Source organism: Miniopterus schreibersii, assembly GCF_964146895.1.
Source record: "Miniopterus schreibersii genome assembly, chromosome: 6".
Lineage (NCBI taxonomy): Eukaryota > Metazoa > Chordata > Mammalia > Chiroptera > Miniopteridae > Miniopterus > Miniopterus schreibersii.
This window is the reverse complement of record NC_138107.1, coordinates 82,579,822-82,606,620: the sequence shown is the minus strand read 5'-3', so window position 1 is coordinate 82,606,620 and position 26,799 is coordinate 82,579,822. Positions and strand designations below refer to the sequence as shown.

Genomic DNA, 26,799 nt, shown 5'->3' with positions numbered 1-26,799 from the left:
CTACGTTATATGTTACTACAGAGGAACATTTCTAGATTTCTATTAACATCACTCCCATGTCAAACTTCAAAAATAAGTTGACATAGCACATCCTGGAAACAATGTATTATCAACCTCTGGATACATAACAGACTTATTGCTAATGATAGTATTACAGATATGTACATGAAATAGGTTTTTAAAATATATCACTAATCGTCAAGAAAACCATGCTCTTTTAAAATGCTATATGACGCTCTACGGTACTGAACATTCAGAAGTGAGCAGCAACCACTAACAACAAATCACGGGACACTTACAATGAAGTGGAACTGTGTGCCTGGTCCCCTGGACGGGCACCAATTTAAACACCATCTCCTGCATGATGTCTTCAAGTACCTGCTTCCTCCTGTCAACTCGTAACATTAGCTTTGTCCCTTTAGACCACTTTAAGGCATCTCTTATAGTGCTGAGCTTAACTCTTCTATGGTTTAATGTGTATTCACAACCCTCTCATTTGTACACAAGCTGAGTCCTTAACTGGATTTGGGGATTTGCATCTTCCTTAGTGCTAAAATACAATGACCGTTCAATCAATATTTGTTGCATAAAAAAACCTGTTTTTAGTCCCTGAGCTCAGAGAGTTGGCCCTCTTTGAGGGGGAGGCTGTCACTGGCCCCGGGAGGTCTGTGGGCATGGACACGCGTGCTGAGGAGAGAGAGACAGCACCCCCGAGAAGCCAGGTTGGGTGGTGAGAAGGGGAAAGAATGGCATGGGCCAGAAAACACAGGCCGAGGACCAACCAACAAATCCATGAAGGGCGGTGGGGACACGGAGCAGACTCGCTGGATAGGAATGGAGACCAGCGCAGGGGATGGCGATGGATGGGGTCGGGGGACAGGCGAGCGTGGGGCCGGCCTGCAGGAGCAGGAAGGGCGTGCTCGGGGTAATGCACATCAGAAAAAATAATAAACGAGGAAAGCATCGCCTTGGTGACTATAACATGCCATCGTGGCACTGGTTGATAGTAGTGGCACAGGCATGTTTTATACCTTCCTATGACCTGAAGAGAAACCAGAGTATTATTATACCTTTAAATGAACTCCCTTATTAGTAAGACTGAAGTGTCAAAGGAAGAAAATAATGAATCCTGATGCTCTCAAGACTGTAATTTATCTCCTCTGGTGGATAAAGCAAACTGTGCAAGTCACTTAAAGAATTACACCAAAGTGGCACAGCCGTTCTTTCGAGTCATTGTGCTTCTGCCTCAGTCGGGGAAAGAGACCTTCCTGATAAACGCAGCCCAGCAGCCCAGCCCTGGGGATGATTTAAGACTCTCTCTACGCATTCACTCTGCTTCCTAATCCATGATTCTGAAACTGCCAAACAGGCCAGGCAGAGACAATACTTGTTTAGATAAAATTTAAAACCCATATATGCTTTTTCAAAGAAAATAGGGGGACCAGTATCTACTGCCCAGGAAAATTGTAATCTAGTAACAGGTGGGGGCCTGGGGTGGGGTGAGGTGCGGTGGGGTGCGGGATGGGTGGAGGGAACAAAAGAGGGGGGGGCTGGAGGACACCTGTAATACTCTCAACAAAAAAATAAAATAAAAAAGAATAAAATTATCTTCTTTGTTCCTTTATTTCTTAGCAACCGGAAAGATAAATATTTTCATTTCCACTAAAGGAAGGTGGAAATGCGGGGAGATCATAGGAGCTTTCCCTGCCATAGCCTCTTCAAAAGCAAAGCATTTCTTTCCTTTAAAAATATCGAATCTGCTCTGTAACTCACATGCGAGTGGAGCATTAAAGTAACAGCAAGAAAAAGTTGTACAAAGTGGGTGGTGGGCTTATGAAATAGATTTTTCCTGCCCGTTGTGATGTTTTCTGGTCAAAAAAGCCAGGCAATCAGGTTACAGCGTAGCCTGTACACACAGTCCTGAAAGGGGAAAGTAAAATATAGGGTTCAGAGGTGCGCAGCCTACACCCCAAAGTATCCTTTTCTTTGAATGAGCACCAGCGAAGCAGGCCATTCGCTTTTTAAAAGATACAGCACATTAAAGGTATTGATAGCAGCTTTCTACGAAGGAGAGACACTTAGGCAGGACTAGGCCACGGGCCACCATTGGCAGGTCCGGTAAGCACAAAGTCAGCACACTATTTTGAGGGCTAGCGGGTGCCCTTTGAAAATGTGCCCATTAAAGGCTATCTATATTTTTCGTGCAAAATTATTGCCACTCATAAGAAGGGCTTTCTAACGGAGTTGTTGATGAGCTTCAGCACTGCATACGGGCTCACACGCTACCACTTTAATGGAAATCGTCAATTCCATGTACCACTTAGTTGGGAAACTGGAAATTTAATTTCAATCAGATGAACAAAAAATGAAGAAGAATATGCTTGAAGGGGATAGCATAAAATCGCCGGCGATTAAAAACATTTGGAACCTTTGCGTACCCTTCAAAGGCATTTGTTGCCATGGTTTTTAAAGACCTCTGAAAGCTTCAGCTGTGTCCACAAGAGCTGCCAAGAAATAGGGGTTCTATACTGATTTTATTTGTTAGATGTGTTTTGTCCTAATTATCCCCAGGATAAAGATTACTTGGCCAAAGGCAAAAAAAATAAAGAAAAGAAAACAAAGAAGAGGAGGAGGAACCACCACTGTCAGTTCACAGGTGGAAAGACCACGACTGCGCTCCTCCGAGCCCCCCTCGGGCTCGGGCTCGGGCACGGGCGCGTGTGCGCACACGCATCTCATTCGGGCCCTGCAGCACCGCAGAGTGAGGGGCGCTTACAGCTGGTAACGGGGGTGGCAGACCCACGTGGAGGGAGGTGCTCAGGTCTTGACCTTCAGGCTGGTGCGTTTCTTTTTCTCCGATGAGAACCGGGGGCCAAACATCTAGCAAATTCGCCGATCCCTGGGAGAAGGGCTTTCCTTTTACAAAGTTTCCTCATAAACGCTTCCTTGTGAAAATGACACGAGAGCTCCTATGTGTATACACGAAAACTCTTCTGCCTTTCGGCCTCAATAGTCTTATTTCTCTGTTGCACAACATGCGTGTTCTCACAAGATGGAGAGTGAAAAAATAGAAGTAGAAATAATGGGAGGATTAGGCCAGCTCTGGCTCAGAAAAGATGTCTATGGACTTCCACAGTATGAATAATTTGAGGAAAAAAGCCTGATTTTTTTATGAAAATCATGAAAATGCTTATACTTGCTCCTGCCATTTATTACTTATACAGCTTAATGTGTTGGTACCAGCATGTTCTCTCTTAAGTTGTTAAGTTCCTGGAGACCCGCATTTGGCCCTGTTGGGCTAATTTATGATTTTCCTGTTTAGAAGGGCATTGAATGTGCACTTTTAATAATAAGAGCATTTCTTAAGGTGTTGGTAAGACCCAGGGAACTCCTGTATTATTATGAGAAGCAAGGGGAATTTTTGGAGTTACTTTTCCATTGTTAATGGACAATGTCCAAGAAGCATTTAAACCATTCTTTTCACCAAGTGTCTTTTTTTTTTTAATTCTTTTTTTTTTTATTATTACTGATTGCAGAGAGGAAGGGAGAGGGAGAGACAGACAGAAACATCAATGATAAGAGAGAGTCATTGATCGGCTAGGGATCGAGCCTGCAACCCGGGCATGTGCCCTGACTGGAAATCATTGGTTCATAGGTCAACCTCATGGTTCATAGGTCAACACTCAACCACTGAACCAAACCAGCTAGGCTCACCAAGTGTCTTTAAAATTCACTGAAGAAACTGATTCAACCCTACCCCCACCCCCAGACTGTTTGCAGAGAGCTGATTCTGTCTCTGTACCTTCTGGATAATTCTACCTCCATATCCAACTATCATGTCCAACTCAGTGTATCTAGAATTTCACTTATCCTTTCCCCCCTCTAACTGACCTTCCTCTTGATTTTCCCAGTGGAGGTGACGATACCACCATTCTCCCTCTGTTTTTGAACCTCTTGAACTCCTTTGTTACCCAGCTATCCCATAATGAATCATCTTAAAGTACTGTATATTCTTTCATTATAATTCCCCAGGTCACAAATACCAAAAAGTCCCATTTTTTAGTACAGCAGATTTCAGAATGACACCCAAGATGTGGGTGTTGCAAGCAGAGTGAAAAGTGGAGGCATGTGTACGAAGGTCCTGTGGAAGGAACAGGGCTGGTGCGTTGGGGGAAGAGAAAGGCCAGTGTGGCTGGATTACAGCGAATGGGGGTGGGAGAAGTAAACAAGGGTAAGACCATGTAGAGCATCTTAAACCATAAGAGAGAATCTGGACTTTAAGCACAATGAGAGTTTTAAGTGCAAGACAATATGACTTGAATAATATATTTAAAAGATCTCTCCTGCCATTGCATGGAGACCATACTGTAGAGGGGCAAGTGTGAAATGTGGAGCCACATCCCTGAAAGGACTCCTGAGATAAAATAGTTCCGTAACGAGAGAGCAGCTTCCACTTCTCCCTCCCCATCCTCCTCTGGCCTCTTCCATTCATGGGTGCACATGTCAATCCAGAAGGTGACTAGAAATGGGAAACTAAACGTAAGAACTAACCCATCATGGGTGAACAAAGGTGAGTCTCTATGCATAAAAGAGCTAAATTCTCTTTTAATGGAGCTCTACAAAGCGAATGGAGCCAGCTGAATGGGCCTAAATTTCTTCAGAAAATAAGTTTCTGCTTACTGCTGTAGCAGTTAAAGGAGCTATCCAGGGTGCTGGACTGTCTCACCCTGATGCTTTCTATGGTCCAGTGGATCAAGCTGTCACTTATCCTTGTTGAACTTAAGGCGCCCACTACATTGAACCATAACCAGACCCCATCCTGAAGCCATGTCCGCCTGGGCGTAGCTAAACTTTAAGCCAACACCTGTCTTGGCCATGTCTGTTCGATCTAATGTTAAGCATCTTCTACATACGCCTTAAGAGAGATCATATGAAGTAGCAGCATAGCGAGGGGGATATATATACATATGTATATGTGTATGTATATTTTATTTATATATATATATATACACACACATATATATATGTATGTGTGTGTGTGTGTATATATGGGCTTGAGCCTCCACTGTGACTCATGACCATTTGAAATAATATATAAGAGGAGCAGTGAGCTCAGTGGGGTCCTTTTTCTTGAAACAATACTCAAAGGTTGTACCTGGCCGCTGAACCAAATCTGCTTATGTAACTCATCAAGAGCCTCTGCCCACAACACATCTTAAGAAACACAGCTTCTCCACCTGCAATGATTAATAAATTCACAGAATATCCAATTTCATCCCTCTTCCTTAAGTAGCATCCTTGACATTGCTTTGTTTTTAAAAAAGTGTGTTCAACTGGAGGCCATTACTCAATTTCTTGAGTAATCAGGTTTATACACCAGGTAGCGGATGAAAATGTGATGCTTTCAAGTCGAACACTTTACCTCTTCAGCTGAAACACTTAGAGCACTGGAGTAATCTGATGGATACTCACTTCTAGCTCTTCTCTTAAGTAACAAGAAAAACAGGGAGAGCTAGGGCATCTTCAGAACTTTCTCCCTGCATGCCAGGCCCTTCACTGTCCTTAAATAGGCTTGAGGGGCAGTGTAATTTATAAAGAGCCAGAGAAGTTCAGTAAAACTTTTTAGCCACAAGTTTTCAAGGCTATGCTGAACAAATGGGACTAGAAGCCATTAAACTTGCTCTGGTATTTCCCTATTATATATATGAGCAAATCCAACACATGGACATGCCATTAAAGTAAAAAAGAAATAAATGACTTGGTTTTTACAGTTTAAGGATAAACACATGGGCCAGAAATGTCTTTGTTTAATCTAATGGTAAAATTATTTCTTGTTAATTTTTATTCACAGAACTCCCCAAACTCCATCTCACCTCCTGGACTTTGCTCCTATGCTCATTCCTCTGACTGAACACTCATCTGTTCTTTCATTTTCCTCACTCGGCTCAACCTCCAGGCCTAATTTTAAATCGGAAAACCTTCTCAGAGCCTGACTCCACCTCCATGAAGACTGAGTGAAGCTCGGACTCCTGTAAGACCCTGCACTCACCCTCTGCCTGGCACCTGGCACCTGTCACATGGTAACTTAATTACTATTTATTGGTACATTTCTCCCACTACTGTACAAGCTCTATGAGGGTAAAGACCATGTCCTATAATGCATCTCCAAGGCCTTGCACAGTGCTTTGCCTAGTAGAGGCAACTGATGAACAAACAAAAGAATATAAATGAATGAGTGAATTTAATCATCTTTAAGGTCCCTCCCTGTCTCTAAAATTTAAAAACTCTGCCTTGTTTCTAGGCTTCTTCCAGAACTTTGAACTCAAGATTCATCTCATCGAAAAAAAACTTTACATGAATGACTTCATACCATGATAAATAACAAGTAGAAATTCCATTTTTGTGCAATTTATATAGTACAATGAAATTCTACTATTTAGTCTGTATATCCAAGATGGAGATATGATATGTATTTTACTTATCAAAGAGTAAGCAGAAATGTTTTAAATATTTAAATTTGAGTTAATGCCATGCCAATAAAATAGTTGTTTTCATAAGCTCATATTTCCTTCATTGATTTTCTTTATGTTATTTGTGTGTGTGTTTTCTGTTCTTGATGTCTTAATTCTTTGAGACAATATTAAGTTTGATGTGAAGTTATGTAGTTCATTCCTAAATGCTGAATAAATATGACAAAAAAATCTGTGAGAACACTGCTATTGTTACTTGAAGGAGGATCATTTCTACTTTCAATCTTGGTAATTTTACATACGTAACTGACAATATTTTCTCCTCTTATATTCATCTGTTGTTTTCCTTATCTTTGTGATACAGTAGCACTTTGTCTATACTGAGTTCCTCTCTAATTACATCATGAGAACAAGTACCTTGGCCTTCCCAGGAAATTTCCCAAATAAATTCTAGTGTTGTGGGATTATAGATTGTGTCTTATACACATTTTGATTTTACTCAGAACATCTAGCATAGATGCAGAGTAAGTTCTCAGTAAACATGAATCAACATTAGATTTAGAAACCATCCATTCAATCAAGGGTCAGCAATTTATGGCCCACAGGCCAGTTCTGGTCAGTTACCTATTTTTGTATATAAAGTTTAGTTGTCACATACCATTTACTTACATATTGTCTATGGCTCTTTGCAGGCCACAGTGCCAGAGTTCAGTAGCTACAACAGAGGCTGTATGGCCTGCAAAGCCTAAAAGAGTTACCATCTGTTCCTATACAGAAAAACTTCGCTGCCTAATGCTCTAAATCATTTTTCCTGCTGAGGAAACTCAGTCTCAGATAAACAACTTGTCCAATTTTACAGCTGAACCTACCCACTAACCCTACTTCTGTCAAAGGATTTTTCACCACCAGGTTCAATGCTTGGGGAAAATAATGGTATTTTAGATTATATGAAATCAAATAAACAGTAAAACTACAAATAAACCTGACTGGCAAAAGTCCTTAAAGAGTTTATATTAACCAAAACCAAAATATAAATATAATTTTTCTAAATTAAGATAGTATTAGCTAAATAATATATTGTTATATATACACATGTATATTTTATATACATACACATGCATATATAAATATACATGAATATATATGTATATATAAATATACATGCATATATGTATATATAAATATATGTAGATGTTTATTTATGTATATATGTTTCTATATATAAAAACAAAAATTTACTATCAGAAAATATCAGTAATTTTATTAAAGTCCAACAACAACAAAAAAAGTCCAAGTCTTACAGTATTTTCTAAAAGGTATTGAAAGTAATAATTGTCAAAAGAAATGCTTTTAAAAAGGACCAGGTTGACTTCACACACTACTCTATTAGATACGAAAAGCTTTAAAAAAAAGTATATCTTACTGGCAACGGAAGGAAAAATAAATAGTGTGTATCACCCCCGAGCAGGGCAGCGGAGAGCTACAGCAGAAAGTCCACGAGAATCATGCAGACTCCACCAGAAATAGTCCTAGTATTTATTTACTAAACTTGGCTTACTCTGGAAAGGCAAAGGGAGAATAGCAGAGGAAAATGCTCCACTGTTATGACAAACAAAGGATCTTTAGCATAGACATTTTACATAGTAAAAGCGATTGCTTTTCTCCCCAGGGTGCCCTCTAAATGCAATGATATAAACACCCCTGGAGTAAAAATTAAGTACAGCTATATTTGGTAAACTACACACAAGAAAAGTATCAAGGCAGACAGGCAATTAAAATGTTGCAGGTAGATACTTAATAAGTGTTTGGTGCAGTACAGTTAGGCACTCGACCCTATGACAGGTCACTAGTTATTGTGACTTCTCGTTTTAGCAAAAGATCGTGTCATCTACTGAGATAACAAAGATGGAAGAAGAGCCTTAAAGGGTTTATACTAACCTAACCCAAAACGCAAATACAATTTTTCTAAATTGAGATACTATCAGCTAAATAATATGTTGTTCTACTAGAATTGGTCTGGAGCAAAGATCAGAACAGACCACTCATCTGACAAAGCCAAGGTGGAGAGGTAATTATGTATAGCCAACTAATATTACACATCATAGAAGCCTGGTTGCCGGCAACACATAAATACCCACCGGCCATCCCTCAGTCAGCGCACAGGCATCTCTGAGACCCAGGTGTTGAAATCCTCGGCCTGTCGAGCCGGTCGAGACTGTCCGGATCTTGCCAAATGGGCGAAGCATAATAACTCCGCCACAGCGGCCTGGAGCTCCCGTCTCTTCTACGTGTTTCTACCACAGACACTAGTGGATCTGCTGAGTGTTAGGGTTTTGTACAAGTGGTCGCTCATATGCCTTCCTTCCTCTGTTGCTTCCCATCTTAGGATTAAAAATGGAATATGTCGTTTTCAACACACTATTACCTTGAATACTTCTCTTGAAGAAGGCCTTACAGCCCTCGCAGGACCAGACTCCGTAATGGTAGCCCGAGGCGTAGTCGTGACACACCGCACAGTAGCGCGTCTCCTTGGCGGACTCCACAGCCATGGTGCCCTTGTCACCGCTGCTGGCCAATCTCTCTCGGCCACCCTGGCGCCGATTATCTGAATTTGGCCTGTCACAGAAAAAAAGAAGTGAATCCATTAATGTTAGAAAAGCAAAACATGTACTCTTTCCTCTCAAGTCTAAGAGGCTGGGGCATGCAGCAGATCCACTTTATTCTGACATTTTGAAATAATGAATCATAATGTAAGCTAATCTTCCTTATCTCTTGCTGTCTGCAGCAGCAAAAGGTGTTTGCCTATCATATTAACCTTGAGGGGAAATTGTCTATTGCAAACTTGTTTAAAAAAACAGGCTGCCTACACCGGAATATATTATCCAGAAAATGACAAGATGAAATTAGCTGGTTTCTAATAGACTTATTCTTTTTTCCCCCAGGGATCCACAATTAACTCAGCACCAGTGGAGACCAACGCTCATTCCGATTCTAGACCCTTCCAATTCTAGAAGGGTCATTAGAAAATAGAGACAAAGCATCATACAGCTGGGCATATGCAGCTTTGATGAACTGATGCAAAATATGGAACACATGTAGAAAAAAAAATCCGATTTTTATGTCATCGTTAACAGGTACCCCTGGTTATCGGTTTTTATAACTTGACTGTTATTGAGGATACTAGTGAATATTCCTCTGTAAGAACACGCAGAATGAAAAGAGCAGAACACTGATGATTACTTCAACCTTTAACGGTTTCATGAAGGAAGCATGTCCCAGAAAGAAAAGTGAGAACTGGCAGTCAGAAAGTTCTGAGAGAACCAAGGAAATAGAAAGTAAGATGTCTTAAGGAAGTAGAAAACTTGGCGATCAATGGTGCCAAATAGGGCAGAAAAGTCCAATAAAACAAGGACTGAGAAAGTGAGGTTGGATTTGACCAAGAGGACACTTAGTGAGGAGTTTTAGTAGAGAGTGTGGACACGAGCAAAAATCCAGTGGGTGGGAAAGTGGATGGAATGGAAGAAAATGACAGCGAGGAGAGGCCGTTCATTTGAAAACCTGGGAGAATGGGAAGCAGAAAACAGGGTGCTCGCTCAAGAACATAAAGACAAACAAGGAACTTTAGGATGAAAGAGACCGGAGAAGGCCTCATGTAAACTGAAGGAATGGGCCAGGAGAGGAAAGGGCTGAGGGTACAGAGGGGAAAGGAGGGATTAGGAGCGCAGGTAGGGGGAACAGCCTTGTTGAAGACACCTTGAAGCCTGGGGGCAAGGTAAGAAAAGTAGTAGGAGAGACTAACTTTGCATCTCTCATCCAACTGGTTTAGGAGCAGAAATCCAGGATTTGCCATGTGCAACTAAATAAAGGTGGCATAAAAGAATTGGGGGTATATGTCCAGAGCCCAGCACAGGGCCTGGTATGCAGTCAGCACTCAATAAATATTTCAGTGAATGGACCGTGTCCCAGGGTGTATGGGCAGGGAGAGCCAGAGAAACACAGAGATGCTGAAAGAACAGATGGAGGAAAGGTCCCTATGATTAAAACAAAAAGCCTAGGATGGGATGAAGTGTATTAGTGATAGAGCTTCCAGGGTCTCTTGGTTAAGGAAGCTCCTGCTTCCCGTATCCAGTCCCCAACCAAATAACCAGACCACGCTGACTCTCACTGGTTGACCCCTTTATAAGCCCCGTCTTCCGTTTTAGCTTGAATTTATAACACTTTCCTGTCCTGCTCACTCATTAGTATTTTCCACAATTTTGTGCTGATGGTTCTCAAACTACACTTGCCATAAAATTCACAAAATACCAGCTTTTTCGGTTGAGCGTGTCTGACTGCCATTTTTCCCCCCATTCTAAATTACTTAGCTCTTAGGTTGGCAGCCTCGAAAGAAGTCCTTTCTTTTTTAATCTCCCTAGAGAGCACTGACTTTCCATTTCCAAATCTAGCTCATGTTCTGTAACCCATGTCTTTCCATTTCATCACCATGCTGCCCAGCTCCTCCCTATTCCCATCAAGCTCAATTTTTTTTACTGTTTGTTTACTAATTTCTTATGCATGAGTCAAGTCCATAGAAAGAAGCTGTAAATATTTACCTATAGAAGCTGAGTGCTTTGGGGGTGGAGAGGGTGGTGAGCAAGCATGACATTGACAGATTCAGCATTTTATAAATCTTATTAAGTACTGTAGCCCCAGTATCCAGCTCAGTGCCCAGGACAAAGCAGGTATTTAGTACATGATTGTTGAATGGATGAATGAATGGATGAATGAATGAATGAATGAATGAATGAATAGTATATGCATTGGCAAAATTTCCAAGATGTCAGGTATCTCCCACCCACTCCTGCATGATGAAATACTACATTTTCTAAAATTGTGGTTAAGATAAACATAACATAAAATGCATCATCTTTACCATCCTACAGTGTATAGTTCAGTAACATTAAGCATATTTACATTGGAGTGCAACTCATCTCCAGAACTTTTCCATCTCACAAAACTGAAAATCTATACCCATTCAACAACTCCTCATTTTCCTCATGGCCTCCTGCCCCAAGGCCCCTGGCAACCACCACTGAACTTTGTCTCTGTGCAGCTGACTACTCTAGATAGATACTCATGGAAGTGGAATCACATAGTATTTGTCTTCTTGTGACTGACTTGTTTCACTTAGCATGATGTCTCCAAGGTGCATCCAAGTTGCAATATGTGTCAGAATTTCCTTTCGTTTTAAGGGTGAATAATATTCCTGAATAATGTTCCTTTAAGGGTGAATAACATACCACATCCTGTTTGTCCATTCATCCAGCTATGGACTTGGTTGAGTTGTTTCCATCTTTGGCTATTGTGATTAATGTTGCCATGAACACGGATGCTCAGGTATCTCTGTGTGACCCAGCTTTCAGTTCTTGAGGATATATACCCCAAAGTGGAACTGCTAGCTTATAAGGCAAATTCTGTTTTTAATTTTTTGAGGAACCGCCATATTGTTTTCTATAACGGCTGCACTCTTTTACTTTCCCGTTTCCAAGGGCTCCAATTTCTCTGCATCCTTTATTTTTTGTTATAGTCTTTTAAAAAAAAAAAGTAGCCATCCTAATGGGATGGGGTGATTACGGCAATTTAAGGTCACCTTTTGCATAAATTCCTCTCTTACCAGCCAGTCCTAATCCCCACACTCGAAATAATTTATCCCTGTTCTAAACTCAATAGCAGGTTTTTCCTCACTTTCTGCAACTTGCTACCCTACTCCTTCAATTGTACGTTCTCCTGGTTGCTGTCTGCTAAGGTTCCTTGTGCCTTCCTCATCTTTGGAACCCCCAGTGTGTACAGCACAATAGACTCTCAATAAGTATTGATATCAAATGAATTAACCAATGACTGAGCCATTGAAGTGATAATTTCACAATATAAATGAAATAAGGGAGTACTGTTTTTTAAAGTATTGGTGAAAGATGTAATGGAAAAGCCTGTTTTCCCCAGATCTAGCGGAGATGTTTGCTGTCAGCAAAATGCCTTTTGCCTACACTTTATTTTTGAGATGGCTCTGGGATACTAGAACTCCACTGCAGACACAGGGCATATACCCAGAAGGCACCCAAAAAGAAAAGTGAGGATTACACAAGCCATATTTCCTCCCATAAAGCAACTTTCTTATCCAACTTGGAAACTCATGGATCTAACACCGTCAGTTATCACATTGTCAGTTATCACGTGAGCCCAGTCCTTCTCTATGAAGACACCCAGTGTGTGACGTCATGAAGATGACTGTGACACAGGTCAAGCTAAAAGGCAGTTGAGATATTCTCATTGGTTGCAGAGCCCTGTGGCACCCTGAAATGTGTTCAAGTTGTCCTGAGTATCCATTAGGCCAAGCTAACTCGGCACAGCTGCCTCCAGGTAGAGAACTGTGTCCTCAGGATGCAGACTAACTTGGCCTAATAACCTGTAATGGAAAGGAACAGAGTGGGAGGGGTCCATGTCTGCACCCAGAGCAAGCCACAGGGTAGGTCAGGCACCAACCTGTGGTCAGGTCAGTCCCCAGGGATAAGCCTTTAGGGGTCCTGGACTCATCTCTTCCTGTTGCACTCTACCTGGCCTGGCCTGAGTGCACCTGTCCTACACCTGGCATTTTTAGCTTCACATCTCTTTGGCAGAAAGTACTTATATCATATTAGGGCAATCTTTCTTCCTCTCATCCAGCCTCAGAGGCCCTTTGGTTTCTCCTAATTTTTATAGGACCAAATTAACTACTTTAATTTTCATGTTCTGAAGGTCTTCAGGCCCTGTCTTCCTAATGAGAGGTTTCAGAAACCCTAACCATGACCTTACCCCTTTATTCTAAGTGAAGATTTAACTAATTCTTTAGCCATGTTGCTATAACATCTCCCTCTCTGCAAAAATCTTATCACTTTCTCACTGAATTGACACCTCATCTTTATAGTTTTCATCCTGGGCCCTTTCTCATAAGGCTCAAATACGACGTTGACTAGTTTATCAGGCTGTGTATTAAGAGATTAGATGTTCTTCAGCCTTACAGATACCTTTGAAGATTCTCCAAAAAGAACTAAGGCAGAAACTTAAGCAGGAAATGAAGAGATGTTTTGCATCAGTGACTTAACACAGAGATGTTTTGCATCAGTGACCTAACACAGAGATGTTTTGCATCAGTGACCTAACACATCGTAACTCTGAGGCACACAGGTGGCTCGGGAACGGAGTAGTGACAGACGACAAAACAGGCCACCACTGCCCCTGTGGGAACTGGACACTCAACCGGCTCAATTTAGTTCCATTTTCATTCCATCAATTGACTACTAAACATTTCCAAATGGATGCCCCACTGATAGCAAATACTTAATATGATTAAGAGGGATGTCTGAAGGCATTCAAATTGAGTCCCGAGAGTGAACTCTCTTGAACCAAGTAAGAGCAGACCACAATAAAAAGTATCTGCCAGAAAGATTTTCATTAATCAAAAGGAAAGTTTGAAGCTCAACGTAATCAAATACTGTTGTTTTTCCAACTGTAAATCATAGTATCAACCATCCAAAAGCATATTCCCCTGACTAGCCAAGCATTTTAAAACAATTTTAAGAGCCTTGGTTTCTAGGGAAAATATTTTTTGCAAAGCCAAATTAAAAGAACCAACAGATGCCCAGCCCCTAGAAATGTGGTGTAATTACCAGCTGGTGGATAACTTCATGAGGCTCCCTCACCAAATCCAGTCCCCAAAGTGACGTGCACTCAGTTTCCTGCACCTTCTATGCATGGCACTTACCATGATTTCCAGTCCCATATCTGAGTGATTATTAACAAATATACGTTCCCCCTAATAAACAGTAAATTCCACCAAGGCAGGGACCATCCTCATTTGCTTCCAATTTAACTGACACACAGTAGGTCCTTGATAAATGTTTGCTAACTGTATCTCCTACATCTCATCCATCGTCAATTATTTCTTCAAAACCCCATGCCGATCCTTCTTTGCGTTTTTGGTTTTCATCACTCTTGCCTGAGATATCAATACTCCACGTCTGAATTACTAGAATTAGTCTCCTGCCTCCCTCCATTCCTCAAACCCATCTTTCAGCCACTGCCAAAGAAATATCATAAAATACAACACTGGTCTTTCAATAGCTCCTTCTTGACTTTATCTGTGGATTGTTACCTTTTAGGGGTGGGAGGGAAAATTATGGATCTGTTTGAAAATACAGCAAAAACTCGGAAACTATCTTTTCTAGAAAACGCACAAAAAACACACTCTCAAACTTCTACCTACAATTTTAGCAGCGTTCTAAACTGGGAGAACTCAAGTTCTTTAAGAAATTAAGCCCAAATTCTTGAATTCTCTGCTCCAACCGGTATTGCTCTCTTGGCAGCTCCCTGAGCAAAACCTGAACAAATCCACCTCTGAGAATTGCTCGCACTACGCTCCCCACATAATCACGGTCTCCCATCATCTGTACACAGCTCATCTATCGTGTATAACCAAGCTTCAGTTCTCCATCACCCATAGGCTTATTTTAAGTATATCAGCTTGTACTGCTCGAACTTTGAATTCTTACAGCACTTAACGTCTTCACCACTCTTTCCGACACCTCCCTATACACTGGCTTACGTTTATCTGGCAACTGCTCACCCCGATTTCCCCGGCAGAGGTCTCTTCCTGCGCCAGGTTCCTAACTGACAGTGTTCCCCAGGGTGCTTCCCTTGGCCCCCAGCCACCCTCAGCTGACATTTCCCCTCTGTGGGAAGCCGGGCCCTGTGTGTGGCCACACCCAGCTGCCATCCCACTCCCCCCTCCTGGACGTCAGGCCTACACGCTGATGGCCCACTCTGGAGTGCCTCCAGAATAACCCAGAGAAACCTCAAACTACGCTCACTCTCTTTCCCCAGAAGCCTGCTTCCACTCCTGTACACCCACGGTGGCCCTATGGCCCCTCGGCCCACCGAGGCATTCAAGCATGCTTGTCCCTCTGCCTGGAACGCCCTCCCTCACCTCTGACCCTTCCTATTTATCCTGCAGTTCGCAGCATAAACTTGATTTCCTCCAGGGAGCTCTGCTGACCTTCCTGAGCTAAGTTAGATGCACCCTGAGCTCTCTCTAGTGAAGCTGAGGTCTTTTCACTCCCTGTGGTATTGTGAATTATAACAAGAAATATATATATGCTCTTTATCCCTGTTTCTTACACGGAGCTCCTTAGACCCTTGGAATTTCCTAAGCTATGAGAGAGACGAAAGTCCCTCTCTCTTTTTTTTTTAATTCTCATGCCCTTATACTGGTTAGTTTTTTGTTTTTTCTTTATAGCACTTACTGCTCTCTGACATCGAACCACACTAACTGCTTGTTTTATTGTGTGTCTTCCCCACTGAAATGTAAGCCTCATTCCCCCAGCCCCCCGGAGGAAGCCTGGCGTAGAAATAATGGTTGAATAATCAAGTGCATAAGTAAATAATTGATGCGATGGACTAACATTTTATTGTGCTCTGTTTAAGTATCTGTCTGACCCCACACACCGCAGCCTCCACCAGGCCGGGGACTGTGGTCTCCCAGCTCCCTGCTCAGCACGGCCAGACACGCGGTTAAGTGATTAATAAATATTTGCCATCTGAGTGGCTACACAGACATGGGAGTGTTCTTGAAAGTCTCCCCACCTCCATGCCTGCACACGCCGCAAGCCTGTCCCCACCCCACAGCAAGAGCAAACGGGCCTCGTTTGCAATCCTTCATGTCTCCTCAACAGCTCTGCTAAAGCTTCTTGGTCGTCTTTGGATGATAGACCTCAAGAAAATACCTTATTCAAGATATGCAGATCTTGCTTAAAACCTTAAGGTATTCTTGGGCTTCCTGAAGTTTATGAACGGTTTCCCCAAGAGACTTCAGACTAAGATCCCCCAGCTAGGGGAGAAATGCAGACTCCTTAACATCAGCCACTGTGACCGGGCTTCTGACCCATCTCCAGCCCTATCCCTCCCTCCGATGGGTAATTTCATGTGTGACCCTTCCCCAGCCACTTGTACATCCTTGGGCCTTTGCCCACACTGTTTCCTATCACGGCCTAAAGGCAAAAGTCTCCTGTGTGAAAATGCCCCGGTCCCAGGTAGCAGCCACTGACTTTCTCAACAGAATCCACATGTGTTCCTAGAAGATCAAATACGTATTCTGAATCCTCACTCTCACCATGTGTGCTCACTGTGAGTCTCCAGGAAAGAGATCCTATTACGGTCACCTCTGCTTCCCAGTTTCCAGCACGGTACTGACAAATAGTAAGCATTCCATAGCCAACTGTTAAATAGTAAGATTATATGTTCCATATTGCATGTCTTGCTCCCCAACTAGGAGGCAAACTTTTCAAGAGTATGGAAACTATATTCTAAGTATTTTTGTATCGCCCCCAAAGCACCTGGTATGGCACTTTGCACAGAGAACATGTCTAATAAATACTGACTGGATAAATTAATCAAAAAAGAATTAAGACTAACTTGCAAGAGACCCAGCTGAATCTCTTGCCATAAAGGAAGGCTGTATCAGCGTGGAAGTCCGTTGACAATGCCTATGTATGTACCAAGGTACAAACCGATCTGAACGTATTTTCTTGTGTGCCTCTCTCTGCTTTAACTATCAGTGTCTGAGTGGGCGTAAAGCTACAGGTGGTTCGTGGCTATGACCAGAATTCGCCTGTGGGCATTTCTACTCTCTGTGCAATTTTGTATTTGGATTTTAACGTAATCTCCATTTAATTTCCATGGCAGTAAATAGACGTTCATAAAAAGAGTGGGCAAGTTGACCTAAAATGGTAGAGTGTAGAAAAGAAAAATCTCGAATCTCATTCTTAGAATAGCTCGAGTTAAACGATTCCTGGGCCAGTTTGAGGCAACCCTGGAAACCATGTTATAGTTAGAGTCTGGGGTTGGCAAGTGAGAATTATTTTCTGAATGACAAAAATAGTCCTTTCAGCTCTTTGGAAATGAAACCCTCTTGCTCCTTTACACTGCTTATCTGAAAACTTTCTATCTCTTGCCTCATGTTATGTATCCAGGGGGTATAATTTGTATTTACCGTCTACTGCTTAATAAACAGAGGCAGATAACATTCTTCTCTGAGGTGCAAGAGAGAATGTCTCCAAAAAATGATGATCTGTGCAGTTCAGGGCAGTGTCACAGGGTATCTGGGGAGAGACCTGTAGCTGCTATTTCAGCTTCTGGAGAAGTTCAGACCACAACCCTGGACTTCAGGAAAACCCAGTGTGACCCTTGGTCTAATGAGATAAAAGGAGCTGGGGGAGCAGGCAAGCAACTTTCGCACTCAATTGGTGGTTGTGGCGGGCACTATTTTAAGTGCTTTATATGTAATTAGGTCATTGAACCCTCACAATGACTCAGGTTACGGCAGTTGTTTGAGAAATGAGGTAACCAGGGTACAGCAAGATTAGGCAACTCAACAAAGTCACACACTGAACAAGTTGCGAAGTCAAGGACTCAGGAGGCCTGCCCCCAAGCCCAGGCTCTCACCAGAAAACGAAATCCTCAGAAACTCCACCCAAAGGCATCACAGGCCAAGGGCAGTGCATGCCACATCTGGGAACCAAGTCATTACCTGAGACTTCATCCCTAAACTCATCCTTGGTAATCCCACCTGAAATTGTCTCCAATCATTCATTATACTTTTTTTAAGGGGAAAACGAGAATTCAGTTTCTAGTCCAAAGATTGAGGATGGTGGTTAGTGCCAGGAAATGGACTTAATGAAGCGGATAGTCATACAGGAGAATGGCTTGATGAAAGTTTGAATATTTCCTAAAGGTATGATTACAGAAAATACCTATTTTAACTCACAAATAAGCAGAAAATGCTGTGTCATTAATGTTCCTATACGAGAGCTCTGACATTCCTTTTGCACAAAGAACACCAGCATTCGCCATTCAAAACTTAAGGCTCTCTGCAAAATGTCAAGAGGTTTTCCCACTCACTTAAGAAAACTATCTTCGCCCCAAAATACAAGCAGGTATTGACTCTCTAGACTAATGGGGAAAATGAATAGCCTGGCATAAAGTTCCCTAAAAATGCCATTTAGTCAACACCTTTTATCTTTGATCAGTTACTAACATGTAACCAAATGACCTGATGTGAGCTTCACCATGTCTCTTTTCTCTACAAACCAGTCTGTGGCAGGTGCTAATGGACAGTGAGGACAAGAAGCCCCACAGGATGTACAAGAAATAAGGCACCTGGGTGACACAAAAGAGGCGAATCAAGAGGCCGCTGTGGTTTGACACCACACCTTTGTGAAGCAAGTATCATTTCTAGTCTAATTTCCACAGAAAATATGACATGATCATAGGAGAATGGTAATTGACTCATATGCGGAATGTTAAGAACTGCATTCGTCCAGTCAGCAGCATTGCACCAGCATCTACTTACTGCGAGCCAGGGAGCGACATCCCAGGACAAAGGACGGATGGGAAAGGGGAAAAAGAGGGGGGGCCGTGGGGAGGGAGGCAGAACAAAGAGAAGGGGAGCCTCTGCCCCGGGAAAACAGGACTCGCGAAGGAAGACTCGAGCCTTTGGGAAAAAGCGCTGCAGGCTGAGCTCCAAATACCAAAAGAGATCCTGCTCCAGGCCTGGACTCCGGTCTGCTTTTAAGTGCGACCCATAAATCACTGGATTTATGATCCCACTCGAGAGATAAGGACAACATGTCATCACATAAAAACTCCACACAAACACATCCAGATTTGCAAATGGAAACTTTTACTTACGAAAAGCATTTGGGAACCTGCATGTCATTAGGGATCGCACTGCTGCAAATGCAGTAAGCTTCGGGGTGAAACAAGGGAGGCAGGGCACTGGGGTGGGAAGGTTCTAGGCTGAGTCACAACTCCAGGATTCTAGACAAAAAGCCGCCAGTAACAGCTGCATGGCTTAAGTAAGTCCCCAAGTCTCGGTTTCTTCTCTGTAAAATGACAAGCCTCAACTCTGCTTTCTAAATTCCTTTCCAGCTCTACAGATGTGTGACCGTGATTCTGTCCCATGCGTCCAACCAGCAAGAACATCTGCAGCCAGCTGGGTCTCGGGAGTGCACAGCCTATTTTTTCAAACTCCCTCCCAAGAGCAATAAAACGCCTAAAGGGGTGAGAGGGGAGAGGTGGTACTTACTCTACGGCACTTAAGACTCCTCGGCACCCTGCTCATGACCGAGTAAAGGTGCCAAGCGCCCATCCCATCAGGGGCAGCGGTCAGGGTTGCTGTTAGGCTTCTAACTGCTACGGTGACGTTCCCACAAAAACGTCCCTGCTCTAATATGAGGCATGAGAAAACCTGAAGGAAAAAGAAAAGTCGAGGGAGGAAGATATTTCCTTAGTTCACTGAGCTCTACCAACAACAGCTGAGGGGGGCCCTGCATGGAACACACGCTGCGAGGGAAAGGGCGAGGCGAGCAGCAGGCCCGGCCCAGGCGCCCGCCAGGCCGCGCAGAGTCCAAAGCCCAGGAGCGGTGCTGGGCTAGGGCAGCCTCATGCGCTGTGCGACGGCCTTCTGCCCGAACAGCTTCAGCCGTGACAAGGCCGAAGGTTCAAACGCAATCGGTGACCAGAAATGCCAACACCTCTGGGTAAGTTCTGGGGGTTCCCTGCCATGCCTTTGCTCCCCTCCCGCCTTTGCTGCAGGCGTTTCCTGCCCACAGCTCCCTCGCCCAGCCCCGGCGAGCCCGGAGAAGCCCTAATCGCACTCACACTCGACTTCTCCACTCGGCCACCTCTATACCTTGTACCACATCTTCTCACACACACCCCTTCGCGCTGTATTGCAATGAGACTGCGGAATCCTTGTGAGCAACATCTAATCTATTGGAGGCAGCCAATAAATCTTTCGAACGTATTTAAGTTGAATTCCATTCAGTTGAGTTATATGGAACTAGCTCCACCATGGCCTTTGAAATAATGGAAACTACCCTGAGAGGTTAGTACATCAGTCCTGACATGTAGACAATTGCCTGCCCAGATTTCCCACAGACAAGGAGAGAGAATAGAAATCTCAAGTGTTGGTAAGTCACTCCCAGTTTGCCAGAACTTTCTAAACCACTATCTAAGGAACTTTAGAATATGTCACTTACCATGTAACTTGATGCCACTTTGCCTCATTTGAAAATAGAAGTAACAGTATTTTATTTAGCTGGAGAATTGATGACATTGAATAATGTTTATGGAAAGAAACTAAAAATCCTGAAGGCAGTTGCTAAGTTAATCTTTAAAACCTATTTTGAAGTATGTACATAGTAATCCTCCAATAAGTGATTGACACTGAAAAGGATTTTAACTACTGTCCAACCCTTGACTCCTCTCTGACACGCTACATCACAACTGTCAGAAAATCCATCACTCTACCTTCAGAGTACCTACCAACTCAAACTCTTGATTTTTTTTAAAATCTTAGCTTTTAAAATATGATAACAATAATGTAGTACTATTTTAAAAACAGTCTTCACCCTTTAGAAATGAACATGGAAATATTTACAAATAAAATAATCACTGTCGAAGCTGGGTGATCAGTACATGAAGGGTCGTTACACTACTTCATTTCTCTAAAGGTCTGAAAGCTTTCACAATAAAAAGTCAGATCAGGTGTTTCCTCTCTTCAGAACCCTCTACCGGGTCTCCAACTCCTTTGGAGTAAAAGCCAGAGCCCTGACCATGGCCTACAAAGGCCCTCCTCACCCTGAGCCCTGCACGCCTCTCCGGACTCCCCTCCCCCTTCTTACTTCAAGCCAGGCGTTCTGGCCTCTGTCTTACACATGCTGCAGGACTGCTCCTGCCTCAGGGCCTTTTCACTGCTGTGGGCTCATCCTGAAATTCTTTTTACTGGGATATCCCCATGCTACTCTACCCTTCCCTGTTCCAAATCTTAGCTTAAAGGTCACCTAGTGCTTAGTCCAAGTGCCTGAAACAGTGCCTGGCATAGAGAAGCTGGCCAATAAATACCTGAGTAAACAAATGAATGAATGAATGAACAGGGTCAGCCATCCAGTGAACCTAGGTGGAGGCTTTACATCAATAGGGTGAGGTAAGAGCATGCCAGCGGGTTGCACTGGTCTCAAGACCAGACCACCAAACAGTGATTTCAATTATTTCTTAGACCAGTTGTCCAGTGGAAGTCAGCAGTGTTCTAAAGCCTAAATCTCAAGTACCCAGGATGCCCACCAGATCCCGAGCTGACCCCCACTCCACCAACATCAACTACCTGATCAGCCATCGTGATGGACCCCTAGCCTGCACCTTCCGAAACATAGTAACACGCTTGCAGACCAAATCCAAGGATTGCAGACAGCCCAGCAAAGGCCTGCCTGCCCTGTCGCCTCGTCACTACAGCGGTCCCCACACAGAGTTCAGACTACTGACACCCGAAGCATCCGGCTAAAAAGAGGACCAGGGCTGGGGTCCGAGGTCACAGCAACTCTCCAGAATGAATCTGCTATAAAAATCTTCCCAGGATTGGTTCATGTGCACAATCAAAAAGAAGGTTGTAAATTAGAGTTACGAGAGAAATTTTCAGATGATTTTTTAAACTATCTCATATTGACAGTGACATTACTAAAAAGCCCAGAAATGAAAACAACCAAACAGAACCAGCTGCCTTGCTAGTCTCTGGAACCGTCGGCGCCGCAGGCTTCCCAGCCCAGCCCGGCGTGTCCTGGCTCTGCAGCAACGCAGCTTCTCACCTCCGGACGGCAGAGTCCAGAGCTCCTCTGGCTTCTACACAGCATCCTCTGATGGCTTCGTCTAGATGGGGGAGTCAGAAGCAACCTGAAATCTCTGGGGGTAGGGCTCAGATTCCCACCCCTACCCCGCTTCTGCTATCTTCTACAAGAGCTGGCCTTGGTATGTCTAACTCTTCCGTTTAGCTCTGAAACGCTCTTCCCGATCCTTCTGCTCCAGCCCTGTAAGGTGCGAGCGTGCGATGAAGCCGAAAGCGCTCCCCCAAACCACTGCCCTCCATCCCCAGGGCCCTGCTCAAGCCTGGCTCACTCAGCCGTCAGCCAGTGGCCGTGGCCGTCACCTGCTGAAGTGACAAGTTTCCCAAGTGGCTGAGAGCCCTGGAGAACACGCTCTGGCCTTGCTCCAACCCTTCCGGCCGCTGTGCCTTGGAGTGTGACTCTGGGAGTTCTTCAGTGTCCTTGGGTTAGGACTGAGTAAAAGGAAATACTTCTGAGGACTTGGGGATTCTCACTCGCTCCATTCGCCACGGTCTCAGCAAAAAGACATCAGACAATTGCCCCCCAGAAACTACTTAGAGACATAGAGCAATCCGGCCCATCCCTACTCAGATGGTTGGCGCATCCCTTATCTCCCCGACTCCGGGCATCTCCGTTTTCACACCTTGACTTCTTAACCAGCCCCTGAATCCGGGCAGTAGGGATCCCCCACGACACGCCCCAGCCACCAGCCCGTCCACAGCCAGGCACCGGGCCCTCACTAGGTCCCTGGCCACACTCAGGCTCTGTCGGGTCACCGCTCCAGCACGCTGCAGACTAGAGGAGGGGGGGCGCAGGTCCATTTAGTGTGTTATCTAGATTGGGGTCCCACTTTTTTCTAAATCTTTTACACTTTAGGAAGCATTCCAGAGAATCATTTTTCTAAACTGTTGTTTTCTGAAATCCAATAATGCTGCAAAAATAGGAGAATTCCCCCAAACAACCAAGAAATGTGTTATTTTTGTAGCACTCACTGTGTTACTCACTCAGAGAAGTTACCTAATTAGTAGCTCTGAGGACAAGGTCTCTGACTAGATTGTACCCCTGAATTTTCTGCTTATGCAGAATTATAACACTGTAATATTCCAGTGTAATATCTTCCCTGTACTTCAATTGTCTATCTTTTCAGGTAATAGAATGAACAGCTAAGTCATTCCGTGTTTACTTTAAACCTAGATCCTGAATTGCAATCGATAATGATAACAAAAATAAGTGGGCCAATTCGACAGTGGTATGCTTCCTTCCCTGGTGGGAAGAGGCAGGCTGGCATCTGTGTGCTAGCTGGAAGGGGAGGCCAGAAAAGATAACCTTCAGGCTTCAAAAATAAAAACACTGTAAAAAAAAAAAAAAATGAAAAAGAAAATAGAAAGAAACACAGTTAACAGTGAGGCAACATGGTTAGGGCTGCCAGGTTTAACCAATAAAAGTGCAAGATGCCCAGTTAAATTGAACCTCAGATAAACAACAAAGAATTTTTTGGTATACTATCACATGGGACTCACTTATACTAGAAAATGCTTTGCTATTTGTCTGAAATTCAAATTTACCTGGGCATCCTACATTTTATTTGGCAATCTGAACTATGATGCTTTTAAAAGAAGGCTCAGGGATGCATCAGCCCAGCAGGAATTGGAGTTGCGTTCAGGACAGTGGGACAGGTTGATGACCACAACTTAACCATGTTTTTCTTGTCAAGAGACAAAAGTCTCTTTTGGACAAAATTAGGCAATTTTTAAGGTGTGTTAACTCTCTGGCTAAGGAGATGTCACATTGAATACCCATTTACTAAAATTACCTATAAATTTAAAGACTGAGGTACCTTCTGATTCACATTGTCTAGGTCACAGTGGGTACCACCTGGCACAGCACCATGAGGTTGTGGCTTCAACTGATCTTTCTCACTTTCTGTCTGCCTGCTGCGGCTCTGCTTTGTGCAGAGCCAACCAGAAAGCTTTAGCTTAAACTTTGAGATGATGAAAATGGTCATCTTCCAAGGAGCAATACTGACTTGGGAGAAGCTGCCTCTGGTCTAACCCTTTCTGCGTTTAGCACCCCCTGCCTGCAAAGTGCCACCAGCATGTGGAACATAGGGCAAAGGCCTCTCAAAACAACCCTGTGGTTATTACAACATTATTGACTGTATTTCCTATGCTGTACTTTACATCCTGTGACTATTATGACTATGTATGGTGCCAGGTGGGTACTAGAAATATCAAGGGAACACTTTGTAAAGTATGTGATTGTCCAACTGCTATGCTGTACACCTGAAACTAATACAAAATAATACTGAATGGCAACTGTAATTTTATTTAAAAAATTAAAAATTAAAAAAAGTTAAATAAGTACAGGGTGAGGCAGAAGTAGGTTTACACTTTTCATATGGAAAATAATACAATAATAATACAAGAATAAATTCTGTTTTGCATACTCACAACTGTAAACCTACTTTTGCCCCACTCTGTAAATAAATAAAAGTAATGGCAAGAGGAAAAAAATCATTTCGGTAGTTTTGTTTCCAGCTTCTTAGTGGAAGTCATTTTGCTGAGGGGATATTGATATTTGTTGCAACCAGAGAAAATATATTTTGGTCAACAATTTTTCACAAAAGAGAAAGTAAGTGGGAAGGGCAACTTCAAGAAGTCTATACTAAGTTTTACTACCGCAACTGTTTTTCTTTCACACATATAAAAGTCACAGAATGTTAATAAAAGCATATTTAATTCTTACATGCTCTCCTTATAGTGTTGCAAATTATAAGATTAGTAATATCTCCTTTTACTTGTCAATTTAAGATTCTGACAATTCTAACAGTTTTTCAATGCATTAGTAAAAATGAAAGTGAAAAAATATTATAGTTCTGTTTAATTTTAAATCTTATCCTGATAAATATAAATTTCTACAGCATAAGTGGTGTCAAATCAACTTGGTTTAGTACGGTTATAACCATCAGCCATGCCCCTCTTTAACACATGTATCAGGAACATTAATTATACTTATGACACATGGTTCCATTAATTGACATTCTTATTAAACATGCATTTCATTTCCTGAAACAATATTAAACTACAAGAGGAAAAATTTAATAGTAAACAGTATATAACCAACATAACTAGCCTCAAAGAAGACATATGTTTTCAACATAAGGGCCATGTTACAAAAATTTCTACTGTAACCTGGCTGCTGGATCAAGCACAAATTGAATTATTATTTTTTTAATTTTTCCAAAACTCAAGGGAAATATCTCTTATGAAATAATGCAAGTTCCATTTTCACATTGGAAATTGCGGAATAAAAACAGCACCTAACGGCTTTAGAAATCTGAAAGCAGTCTGCATAAGTCTCGAGAAAAATCTGGTAAAGTAATTCCTAACCTTTAAGCCCTGAAACAGAAAGAAAGAAAAGAAAAACAAGAGTCGAAATCTTTAATCCCAAAGTAAACAAGACATGTTGGAACTGAGAGGAATCCATCTAAATGCAAGTAGTATAGGAAATAAGTTTCCACCAGATCCCTGTAGCTGAAGTGGGAAACCAGGGTAAAAAATGTTCACAGGGCCCACCCATCAGTTAAACAGATGGCCTATCCGGACAGGCGTGGCCGGTGCATCCACCTGAGTCATCACTAGAAGGTCCTAGTGCTCAGCATCAGGCACCCCTTCCTTCCACTTTGCCTGAGCTTCGGGTCCACACGCCAGAACTCCAACACTGAGCTCAGCGTGGCCTCTGCGCCCTCAGTGAACAGAGGCTGGTCATGCCTCCATCTGCTAAGCATGAAGCAGTGGGCTGGAGGCAGACGTAGGGTCTAGTCCTGCCCCTGCCTGCACTAGCTGGAAAACCGTGAGAAAGTCACTTCACCTCTCTAGACTTCAGTTGCTTCATTTGGAAAATACAGAGGTCGGAGCACATCAGGCCTAAGGTCTCTTCTAGATTTAAAATACTGTGATTTTGATTGCAGATTTTATCTGCATTAAAAAAGGATTTGACCAGAGGGACACTATAATTCTATCCAGATTTAAAATTCTTGGGTGGGTTTCACATGCATAAGGTTGCTATCAGGGAGTCTTTGTAGGATTTTATTTAATGGTTCCTTCTGATATTAGAAGGGAAAACATCCCCCTACTTAATGGAAAATTGTTTAAACATGTTTTTTGCAAGCATCATAAAAATAGCCATTTTCCATAAAACTAAAAGAAGTAGCCTCGGGACAGAGCCTAAGATTAAATCATTGTCACAACTGGCTCTCATCAATAATAAATCAACAAGTGCTGGCGAGGGTGTGGAGAAAGGGAACCCTGGTCCACTGCTGGTGGGAATGCAGACTGGTGCAGCCACTAGGGAAAACAGTATGGAGGTTCCTCAAAAAATTAAAAATAGGAACTGCCTGATGGCCCAGGGATCCCACTTCTAGGTATTATTAAAGTTTCTTCTCTGATTCTTAACAATTGCCCTTATTTTGTTAAGTGAACAATGTGCTGTATAAATTACTAAGCATTTATTCTGTCCAAAGAGCTGGGCTGGAACTGCAAGAAGTACTGGAGACTGAGACTCAGCCTCTCTTCCCACCCTTGCCTGCCCTTCTTTGCCTGGCC

General features: G+C 42.9%; 1 protein-coding gene across 1 annotated transcript in view; it reads right to left on the bottom strand.

The window, feature by feature from the left end:
- ESR1 (estrogen receptor 1) overlaps positions 1 to 26,799 on the bottom strand; it is a 269,720-nt gene that overhangs the window by 154,674 nt on the left and 88,247 nt on the right. Inside the window, exon 3 of the mRNA XM_081140673.1 lies at positions 8,896 to 9,086. Coding sequence (XP_080996799.1) covers positions 8,896 to 9,086 — 191 coding nt within the window. The remainder of the gene's footprint in view (positions 1 to 8,895; positions 9,087 to 26,799) is intronic.